At 44.6% G+C, this 11,431-nt stretch overlaps 1 protein-coding gene across 1 annotated transcript; it reads right to left on the bottom strand.

The window, feature by feature from the left end:
• Positions 1-478: 478 nt before the first annotated feature.
• Positions 479-9,663, bottom strand: WNT9B (Wnt family member 9B). The gene is made up of 3 exons (XM_009990771.2): positions 9,408-9,663; positions 1,855-2,120; positions 479-955 (listed from the first exon to the last, which is right to left on the bottom strand). The coding sequence occupies exons 1-3, from the start codon at positions 9,481-9,483 to the stop codon at positions 479-481; spliced, it is 819 nt and encodes a 272-aa protein (XP_009989073.2). The 5' UTR covers positions 9,484-9,663.
• Between the last annotated feature and the right edge of the window lie 1,768 nt (positions 9,664-11,431).

The raw sequence follows: 11,431 nt of genomic DNA, 5'->3' as shown, positions 1-11,431 counted from the left end.
CATGGCTGTCCCTGCTCCATCAGGATCCAGTCTCCAGTTAGTTGCGTTCCCAGTCCCTTAATTTTCTTCTCTCAAGGAACCAGGGCGCAAGCCCTCAGTATTTCAATGTCACCACCCCAGCACATTTACATCAGTGCAAGTGAGGGATGGGGGTGTGTGTGTGCAGATATTCCTGCAGACGAGAGTACAAGTTTTAGCTCAAGAGAGATATTTTTGACTGCTTCAGTGTTTCTGCTGTCTCCACATTACCCCCACTCTCTGTCCCTCCTTCCTGATCTGATACCTGACAAACACCTCTGGTTTTCACCCCTCATACAGGGGCTTTCCCCACATTGGAGGATCTCAACATTGAGATCACAGGAGTACTGGACATTTTGGGTGCTTGCCTTTGCCCTCACCCCACAGCAGAGAATCATGTCTCTCTCTTCCTGCTGCTTTCTTATACTCTAGGACTTGTCTTGACCCTCCAGCACTGACGTTACTGCTTGCAGCTGTAGACCACCTCTTCCTGCATGCACTGTTGGCACTCAACATAGCAACACCACTGCACTTGACAGTGGCAAGAGAAGGTAACCAGCCGGCTCTGGGTGTTGTAGCCTCGTCCACAGCACATGCTGTCACAGTTGCCTTCCCGAGAGCAGGTTCTCCCAGCAGTTCCCAGGGAGTATTTGCTGGGACGACAGAAACTGGGGGAGTCTTCCACATACACCAGGTCAGTAGAGCGGGGCGAAGAGGAGTACTTGGGGGAATGGCTGTGTCTCTGTGGGCCAGCCAGCTCCGAGTGTCCCACAGCATCATTGGTGGTGCTGAAGACCTTGATGGCGTCATCGTAGCGCAGCTTCAGCAGTCGTCCAATCTCATGGAAAGGTGAAAGCTGTTTCCAGCATGTCCGGACAGCACATGAGCCAGAGACTCCATGGCACTTGCATGTGGTTTTGAGACCGTTTTTCACAGCCTGATGAGGAAGAGAAGTGGTAGTCATTATCTGCCAGGACCATAAGCCTAGTTCTGGGTAGAGGCAACACCTCAGACAGCCTGAACGTACTTGAGTTTTATTGGTATTATTCCTATTTTATGGAAGAAAAAGTAAAAAACACAAGCCAACAGAGGAATGGCTACAGAGTTGACAGGTGAGCCAGAGAGCAGAAAGCCTGAATGAGGACAAATCGCTGAATACTGAGGCCAGTCAAATTCTTACTAAGCCCGTTTGGAATAGCAATAGTTGTCAACCATGAAACTGAGTATCTCCAGTATGGTGGATTCCCTTTGGTATATTCAAATCAAGATAGTGCTCTAATCAAACAAGTAATTGGACTCGGTAAATGGAGAACAATGATAAGTCAGTAGCCTGTAACATAAAGGCCAAAACGCTTGATCTAACCATCGCCATGACCCAAACTCACAACATGACTACTTCCATAGCAAATCACTGGCAGACTCATAATTGATCTCAAGAGTGTCAACCCTTAATCTACTTCAGACATCTCACCAGCTCTGAAGCTCTAGCTGTTCTCAAAACTCCCTGTGGCCATGGCATAACCCATGGAGTAAGTCAGCCACTGAGTTTCACAGCTGTTACCATGCTGCATATTGCTGTCACTCCACCCCTGACACCACTAGAGGATACAGGACCCTACTCTGCCATTCAACATGCAAATCTTCACAACAGAGTTCAGGAGACTTTCCAGGGAGCTCTCAGTACCATAAGGTCTACGACACACCTGTAAATAGTTCTAGTTTGTGAGTGGGGGCAGTGCATACCCCTCTCACAAACAGCCTTGGTTGATTTAGGGTTAGAAGACTTGCATTGAGTCCTAACTTCTTTCTAGTCCCGCTGCTGCTGCAGCTCCTCACCTTGATGCCAACATTGGTGTTGTGGATGTCCACCTTGGCCCGCAGGTCTTTGCCAATCCTCTTCTGACCCAAGAATTTTTTCAGGAACTTGGTGCTGTATTTGAGGTTGTCTCCACAAACGCCCCATTGCCAGGCCTTGCGGTTCTCCAGGTCTGGGGAGTCATCGCAGGTGCAGCGCTCCATGCGCCCAGCGCTACACGCTCTGGCCAGGGAATGGGTAAGAGCTGCGGAGGACACTGCATAGAGGAAGGCAGTTTCCTTAAAACCTGCACAGGAGAAGGATTAGGAGAGGGTAGGAGCGGGAAAGGCAAAATAAGGTGTTCATCCACCTCCCTGGCTCTCCTCACTGTCCATGAGCTAAAACCAAGCACAGTACAAAGAGATAAAACTCTTCCATTACCTGCACGCCATTCCTAGCATACAGAGAATCCCAATATCACGTTTGAAGTAACTGGTGTAGTAACATCCCAGTCTCAACTGGTGGCTGTGACTGATTCAGTATGGAGACAGGAGACCAGTGAATCAAGGGACGGGTGGCAATCGCCAAATAGTCCTGGGAAATACTCAACTGCAAAAAAGGACAGTCGTGAAACTCCATTTGTCCTCATCCTCACCACAGAGCTGACGGGTGCGAATAGAGACTGTCACTGAAATCATATTGTGGCTTAAAATCAGGAACTATGTAGTAGAGACTGAAAAAAATATTTTCAAAAGCTGACATATTATTTTAAAATGATTTTGTCTGGGACTGTGTTGCCAGCATAATAGTATCTCTTATGGAAAGATCACAAGTAGTTTGATTGGGAAAGGTTCTATGTTGAAGGACATCTTGGGCAAGAAGGACGAACCCTCCTGTGCATAAGTGGATTTTCTGACTTGTCTGTAAATTATCTGCTCCCAATGACAGTGGTGATGCTTTCTGAAGCTATTCTCCTTTCTAAAGCACACCTCCCATCTTTGCTACGTTTGTCCTGAGGTATGTGACCATGACAAGCTATGACATTTTAACCAGGAAAGAAAGTACAGTGCCTGAACAGAAATTCAGTCTCAAGACATGGAATCAGACAGGAATGGGCATGTTGATACAGCACCCATGAGCTCCAGTGAAGTTCCAGAAAACACTGATTAGCACAAACCTGACCTAAACCCCAAAATACTTTGGTTTGATTATTTCCTTCCTCTCTTATTTAATCCAGAAGAAAGTCTTAACATTTCCTCCAGAGTTTATTTGCAGAAATTAAAACTATTAAGAGAAAACTGCTTAACAAGTTCACGATTTAGGAAGTAGAGTGAGGAAGAGAAAGACAAGTCAGTGATCAATAGTTCAGATTGCAGGAATGGATGAGATTGACTAAAATAGAAACATTTTGGTCTATGAAAAACAGAACACTTTCACATTGCAGAGAAGGAAAGACATTGAAGCAAACAAATATTCCACACTGGAAAATGCCAAATTTCCTTCCACATCAGAAAGAAATAAATCTGTTTCCCTCAAAAATGGAAGAGAGAGGGAGAACCACAGAGACATGACCTGGTCCTGCAGTTAGCCCTGCTTTGAGGGCTAGAGGTTTGAAGGGACCTCTAGAATTCATCCAGTCCAACCTAAAATCTTTCCATCATTTTGTTCCCTCAAAGAATTCCCACCCAGCTGTAATAATAGATCAGACCACTGACTGCTGAGATCTGGGTGAAGTCACCATAAGTCTGACCAGAGAACAGGAAAAAGAGTTCTTCTGATAGCTATCAGTGAGAAGAATGAAAAATTGACTAATGATGAACATAATGGAGAGGCTGCAATAGCAACTTCCATATAGACTTCATAGGTGTTCATTGGAATTCCAGAATTTTAGATGAAAGATGTAGCAACAGCATGGACATGGATGAGAGAGTCAAGAAAATGTGGAGGAGGTCAAGGAGATCAATCAACAAACTGCTTCCTACCTTACCATTTTAGTTGCTGTATCACTGAGACAAGTAACTTGCAACTAAGCTCTCTGGTTGATGACGCTCTACAAAATCTCTCAGGGTACTGGAAGAATAATCAAAAAACGTCATCAAATCCATCAAAAGTTTTGGAAGAGCTGATATGGGACATGGTCAATACAGATTATAGATAGCAACATGATGCTCACACATTTTCAAACAGTGGCTAACCCAAAAGAAGGATCTAAGAGAGGATAAGATACTAAATCTGAAAAATAATTCCAGTAGCAAATATGCAATTGCTTACCAGATTCCTAATATCCTGTCTGACTTACAGATGCCAGGACAGAAGAGAGCATTTCAGAAACACTTTCCCATACCATATAAATCTAACAGAACCAGTCAGCTCCACATACCCTGCTAAATCTGACTTTGTGGAATACCACACTGCTTCTGCTATTTCTGACCAGTGATGGTTTGGTTTCTTCTGTGGTGCTCCACGTAAATGCTGGCCAGATTTCAGCCCACTTGAAATCAGAGACCATTGCTTGTGGTTGGGCCACTGCAGACAGTAGTAACTGAAGATAACGAGCGTACTCTCCAGTCGTCTCCTTCTTCTCCCCACCTCCCACCTCCTTTTATGGCAAAGGTTCAATGTCACCAGGCTGCCAAATGCTTGTCTGAAAAGTCTAAGATGATTCCTTCTACTTTGTCATGAGGGACTGATCACCATTTAATTGTTTAATCCACAAATCACATGAGTAAAGGAAAAACTGAATGGTCCTTAAATCCTTGTGGAATAACAATTAGCAACAGAGCAGCTGTTGAAGCTGGATTTTCAGTAGGACATAGCACAAATAAGCAGGGATCAGCTCCAAAAAACATGACTTGAGATCTAAATGAAGGTTTCTTCATGTGTCCTGGGTATCTATCCTCCCACCATGTCAATGGAGCTCTTGTCACCACAGCTGGTGGAGCCTGGACCTGATGACCAGGCTGCCAGGGTCTGGTTTAGGCATGAGTCACTCTTCTGACCCCATAGACTGCGTTGCCAGTGACTATAATGAAATCTTAAACACTCAATGGAAGGGGGAACATCTAACTGCACATGCCTTTGCTTGTCAGTTCGGTTGCAAAAATCCAGCACAGAGTTCAAAGTCAAGATGTTGAAGCAAGCCAGCTTCCCTGGTAGGACCTTTCACATGTCCAAGTCTTCCCCTGAGCTCCCTGGAATTATTTCTTAATTCAGAAGCCTATAAACACAGAAGAACATTTGCTGCAATGGCAAGACACTGTTCTGTGGTGTGGTGTGCTCTAGACCACAAGGAAAACTATAATAGGAGGAGTTTAGCCATGTGGTGAGTCTGCCAAAGGCAAGATACTCAAGGTCAAAGACTTTTCAATGCTACAATAAAGATAGTGTGAGCATTTCAGAGCAAGTGGAAGAGACATCTCTCCGGGAGAAAAAAAAAAAAACCACAACCAGAAACAAAGAAAGAAACAAAACAAAACAAAACATAAAAAAAACCCCAAAAAACCCAAACAAATAATAATAAATAAATAAAAAAAAAAAACCCACATGCAATTAAAAAAAAAAAAAAGAACAGACCAGAAAACTATAGAATTGTAGAAAGATTTAGGATGGAAGGACGTCTCAAGGTCTTTAGTACGACCTCCAGCTCAAAGCAGGGCTAACTCCAATGCCAGATATAGTTGCTCAGGGCTTTGTCCAGCTGAGTTCCCAAGATCTCCAATGACAGAGATGCTACATCCCTGCTGCAGTGCTGTACCATTCCTAGATTCTCATGAACATCAATGAAATCGCTGCTTTAAGGTCCAAGAATTGCTGCTTCATCAACATGAAGCAAAGAAATGGATTGATGAAGGGAAGGACTGCAGAGCGTGCGTTTCTCTAGAATGATTTTTCTGAGTGGCTAGATCTGAACTGTCTTTGCTATAGGTATTTCTTTCCCCCAAAAAGGGAAAAAATGAACACCCGGGGAACTAGAGGCCAGTCGGTCTCACCTCTGTGCCTGGTAGGATCATGGAGCAGATTCTCCTGACAACTACGCTAAGGTACATGGCAAAAAAGGAGGTGATTGGTGACAGCCAACATGGCTTCACTAATGGCAAATCCTGCCGGACAAATTTGGTGGTCTTCTATGATGGAGTTACAGCACTGGTGGATAGAGGAAGAGCAACTGATGTCATCTGCCTGGACCTGTCCAAAGCATTTGACACTATTCCGCATGACATCCTTGTCTCTAAATTGGACAGACATGGATTTGATGGATGGACCACTCAGTGGATAAGGAATTGGCTGGATGGTTTGAACTCAAAGAGTTGCCGTCAACGGTTCAATGTCCACGTGGAGGCCAGTGACGAGTGGTGTTCCTCAGGGGTCAGTACTGGGGCCAGTGCTATTTAACGTCTTTGTCGGCGACATGGACAGTGGGATCGAGTGCACCCACAGCAAGTTTGCTGATGACACCAAGCTGTGTGGTGTCGTGAACACGTTCGAGGGAAGGAATGCCATCCAGAGGGATCTGGACAGGCTGGAGAGGTGGGACTGTGAGAACTTAATGAAGTTCAACAAGGTCAAGTGCAAGGTCATGCACATGGGTCGGGACAATCCCACGCACAAGGAAAGGCTGGGTGGCGAATGGGTTGAGAGCAGCCCTGAGGAGAAGGACTTGGGGGTGCTGGTCAATGAGAAGCTCAACATGAGCCAGCAACATGCGCTGGCAGCCCAGAAAGCCAACCGTGTCCTGGGCTGTATCCAAAGCAGCGTGGGCAGCAGGGCGAGGGAGGGGATTCTGCCCCTCTGCTCTGCTCTCCTGAGACCCCCCCTGCAGTGCTGCGTTCAGCTCTGGAGCCCCAACATCAGAAGGACATGGAGCTGTTGGATCGGGGCCAGAGGAGGCCATGAAGATGATCCGAGGGCTGGAGCATCTCTTCTCTGAAGACAGGCTGAGAAAGTTGGAGCTGTTCAGCCTGGAGAAGAGAAGTCTCCAGGGTGATCTTCTAGCAGCCTTCCAGTGCCTAAAGGGGCTACAGGAAAGCTGGAGAGGGGCTTTGGACAAGGGTGTGTACTGACAGGACACGGGGAAACGGATTTAAACTGAACGAGGGGAGATTTCGATGAGATCTGAGGAAGAAATTTTTTACAATGAGGGTGCTGAGGCACTGGCACAGGTTGCCCAGAGAAGCTGTTGCTGCCCCATCCCTGGAAGTGTTCCAGGTCAGGTTGGATGAGGCTTTGAGCAACCTGGTGTAGTGGAAGGTGTCCCTGCCCATGGCACGGGGGGTTGGAACTGGATGGTCTTGAAGGTCCCTTCCAATCCAAACCATTCTATGACTCTATGATAAATGACCATGTTGTTTGAGATTCAACACCACTTACGAGACCTCCAGTAGCAATTGACTGCCTTTATGGCACACCTTGGAAACCAAAAGATCATCACTGCTTTACAAACTTTATATAAAGACACCAACTGCCACTGTGCAACAAGACAGCTTGAAATGTCTGTCCAGAATAATTTTAAACCTACCTATTTTCATCAATTTTTAAAGAAGTGGAGAAGGAATGTGGAAGGATTTTGCATTGTTCAGTGAAGAGCAATAGCCATCATAATTGACTGCAATATCACAGAAGGGTTGCAGGTTATGCAAAAGGAGTTTCCCAGTAGTATCCAGAGCAGTCTCAATGTAAAACAACAAATGGTTCAGTCTGAAAATAAATTCAGCATTTCAAAAAACAGAAAGCCCTTGGCATTTTTTTTTACTTACTAAAAGTATGCAAATACAGGATAAAAGATGGTGATGTCTCTAGAAGCAGGAAAAGCATAGGTGATTCCAATCAGTCACAGAAGATTTTCAATTGACACTGCAAATTAAGTGTGGCTTTTCACCTACTACAAAATGAATCATCTCAATGGGACATGATCCTTTTTCCCCTCTCGCACTCATAAGGCCACTAAAGACAGTTCAAAAGTGTATGTTCTTCTTTATGGTCCCTCTATGACCATGGCGATATCAAAGGATTTAATCATTTCTAAAACTCTTCATTGCTACCTGGGAGAAAGAAGCACAGTCCACTGTTTGACCAGCAATTCCCAAGGCAAACAGCAGTAAGAATATGTGAGAAACAGATCAAAAGTGACAGCTGAAAGTGTTCATGTCTTTGTGAAAGAAACTAACCTATTTGCAAGTTAAAGGAAAATAAGAACTAATAATTGCTTCCAGCCAACTGTCCTTTCATATAGGAGGTGTATGTAGCATACTTTTCTGTATTAAATCATCATTTGATCCTTAAGATTGTGTAATAAAAGTTTTCAAACACTTATCCTCATCTGCCAAAACAGGTTTTAAATTACAGGTGATATTTTATTTTGTCAGTCAGGAGTCCATGGGAATGTCGAGGCATGCCACCACGAGATAATTAAATGTTTTCCAGCTATTTGAAGATGAGGATTATTCAATTGTCATTTTCAAGTTCTTTGAGGTTGATGAAGGTACAGATGTCAGAAAGTCACTCAAAATGATCACAAACAACTTCTTCCACAGTGTGCTAAAAAATTCACAATAGAGTCTGGCAACGAAGTAAATCTGATTTGTATGTGCTGGTTTACTAGAATATTAACTTAATATTTACATCAATAACATTTGATAATTTTAAATGGAAATGTTAAAAAGTTTCAACCTCAATTCTAATTAAAATTCACATTTTAATTTCATCAAAGTTAATATGGGCTTATTCAGCCCCCTTTTTTTAAGATATTAACTTACTAAACATTATCAAAGGACTGAAACTCAGTAATACTGAAGACTGAAACCCAGTAAATGCTACTAAATGTTATTGAAGGGCTGAAACTCCGTAATAGGCTGGTCAGGCATGTTTGGATGAGGGCAGGTTCAGCAGGGTGTACGTGCATGTTCTGGGAATTTTCAGTAAGAAATAGTTTCAAGGTCTATCTTCATTCTATTTTTCTCAAACTCTTATAATTTAAAGGATTTATTACGCTCCCTCCTACCTCAAATATAGAATTTATAGAACATTTATTCCTCTAAAGCCTTCGGTGAAAGAGAAGCCAGTGACTCTTCTGTCCACTCTGTCTGAACTTCTGCAGAAACTCCAAATATATGTGAAAGAGCCTAAGGAGATATTTGTAAACACGCACTGAAATGCCTTAATGCTGATAAATAGCTTTTTCAAACAGTAAATTCGGATTAAATTCTGTATCTGAGAACAACAGAGATTTACATATGAAAATATTCAAAGAGCTAAAATAAGTCTTTTCTTAAAATGTCCCTTGACCTATAGCACTAACCCTTGCTTTTCACAATATCACCCCTGACTGCCAGCCAAGGAACATGGCCAGCCTAGGAAACTGGTCTCGGACAAAAATCCAGCAGTCAAGGGTGTGAACTTCCTTCCACTTTTCAATCCGTGACAAACCGGGCAGGAAAGATGAGGATAAGGCATATTTTGTGGCAAAAGGGCCCAAATTGCACAGCTCCAAAACGGATGAGCCCTGCACTCCCTGGTTAGTGCCCCGCTTTGCCTAATTCCAGACGCACGTTCCAGGGGCTACAGAGATTCCATACTGCAAACAAAGACTACCTTGTACCTCGCTTCAGCAGGCTGGTCCGTCCCTCCAGGCTGCAGTTCCAGCGCTCGCTGCGGAACTGGTACTGGCACTCCATGATCCCAAGCCGGATGGCATCCCGCAAGGTCTCTGCCAAGCCAGGCTCCCGCCGGCAAAGCCTCTTCTGCTTGCGGGACAGCTTCAGCAAGTCACACTGCTTCACGTGGACCTTCCCCTGGGCAGCGTTTGTGGAGGGTCCCAGGGATGGGAAGTGGGTCAGAGCTTCTTTCCCAGTCAAGCTGAAAGAAAGTGGGAAAAAGCAGTGAAATACGGAAGAGGGCAGTCATGGAAGAGAAAAAGTGATCAGAGGGAAGGATATTCAGAAAGCTGCTGGTCAGGGTACTTTACCAGCTCAGAAGATTAATCAATACAGATTGATTAGATCTAGTATCCCATCTCCACCACACACCAAGGCAAAGTAGCAGACTGCGGGGAGAAAGAAGAAACGCACGTGTGTTGTCACCAGCAACCTCGGGTGGGAAGTGTCGCAGCTGGAAGGCTTCAGGTGGCTCCAAGTAGACCAATGCTCTAATGCAAAGGCTTCAGGCTTACTCTAAGGAAGGCCCACACTCCTCCAAGGCTCAGGAGGAAATGCCTCACCCTTAAGAGTAAACACCCCGCCTTAAATAGTCAGGAGTCACATGGTTTGCTAGATGGGTCAAGGCTATTGGTCACTTGACCATCCATCTCCCAGAGTGATTGGCTGAATGCTACAGCACCTGTTTCAAGGTAACTTTCCCAGTGTAACGAGCTACAGGTGTTTCTTAGTTAGCCTGCATAGGGAAAGAACTTTCACAGGATGCTGCAGCAGCCAAAAGGTTTCTCCACAGGGAAGGTTTCCTGACTCTGTGAAGAGAACATGTTTACACCCCTCCAGTTTTGTTTCCTTCACAGTATGTTCGTCGTTACACAGATTTGTTTTACTCGATGGTCACTGCATGTCACAGCTCTGTGCCAACTCCATAAAGCATTAACCATGTCCTTTCAGGGTTTTGTGTGCACTGGTGCCACACCACTAGACATAGCTAGGAAAAACCAATAGGGAGACATTATCAATGACCACCTTTCTAGGGTATGCACAGCTTTCTCTGGAAAACATTTTCTTGATGAGAAAATAAAGGAAAGGTTAACTAAAAATGTATTGCCAAACACAGTGTCTTTATATGTGATCCAGATGAAAAATGTCACAAATTTTTGAGACAACTGGTTTCACTTTTCATGGCAAGACAATATTTTCCTTGCAAAGCTTATCTCCTCCCTTTGGGATTATCTCCAATCCTTTAGGATGCTTGAAAACACATAGAAATCATTTTACATTGATGGAAGATGTGAGGACTGCAATCAAACTGGGAAGAGTCATGCATCTGCACAACGCTCATCAGCAGTGCCACTCCTGGTTACCAAACAGGTAAGAATCACAGAGCGCTTCAACTCCCCCACCCCAAAACCTACCAGAACCAGACAGATAAATGGAAATCTCCTAAACCTTTACATATCTCCGCCTCAAGATTAACATTTGCAGACTACCCTTCCCCTCCCCCAAACCCTGTTGTTTTCTTTGCAAGTCCACAGGTAGTTCAACATGGACAAACAGAAGAACCTGTTGGTTCTTGTTCCTCTCCCTGCGTCAGTCAAACTGGGCTATGCTGCTCCTCGAAGTGAGTGTGGGAGTGAGACCAGCAAAGCTGGATGGGGATGGATGCGATCAGGAGCAATCTCTGAAGCACGTCTACAAAGACTATCTGGCTGCTGGCACCCCCACCAGCCACGATGCTCCATCATCTTCCCTGCACAGCTCAGCACTTGAGAAAATCCAGCCAGATGGAGAGGGAGGCGAGACGGTAGGTTGGTTTGGTCAAACAAGTGATTCCTCACAGCAGTGTAGGAAGTGAGATTCTTCACCTCTGCACCATTATCGGGTCCCTGGTAAAAGCACAGCTCTTTCGCAGCTGAATTATCTGACTAGGTCTGACCGGCCATGTTTCCAGGTGAATGCTTCTGCACAG

Source organism: Tauraco erythrolophus, chromosome 25 (genome assembly GCF_009769465.1).
Source record: "Tauraco erythrolophus isolate bTauEry1 chromosome 25, bTauEry1.pri, whole genome shotgun sequence".
Classification (NCBI taxonomy): Eukaryota; Metazoa; Chordata; class Aves; order Musophagiformes; family Musophagidae; genus Tauraco; species Tauraco erythrolophus.
Note: the sequence above shows the minus strand (reverse complement) of the source record. Positions and strands in the feature narration are given on the sequence as shown.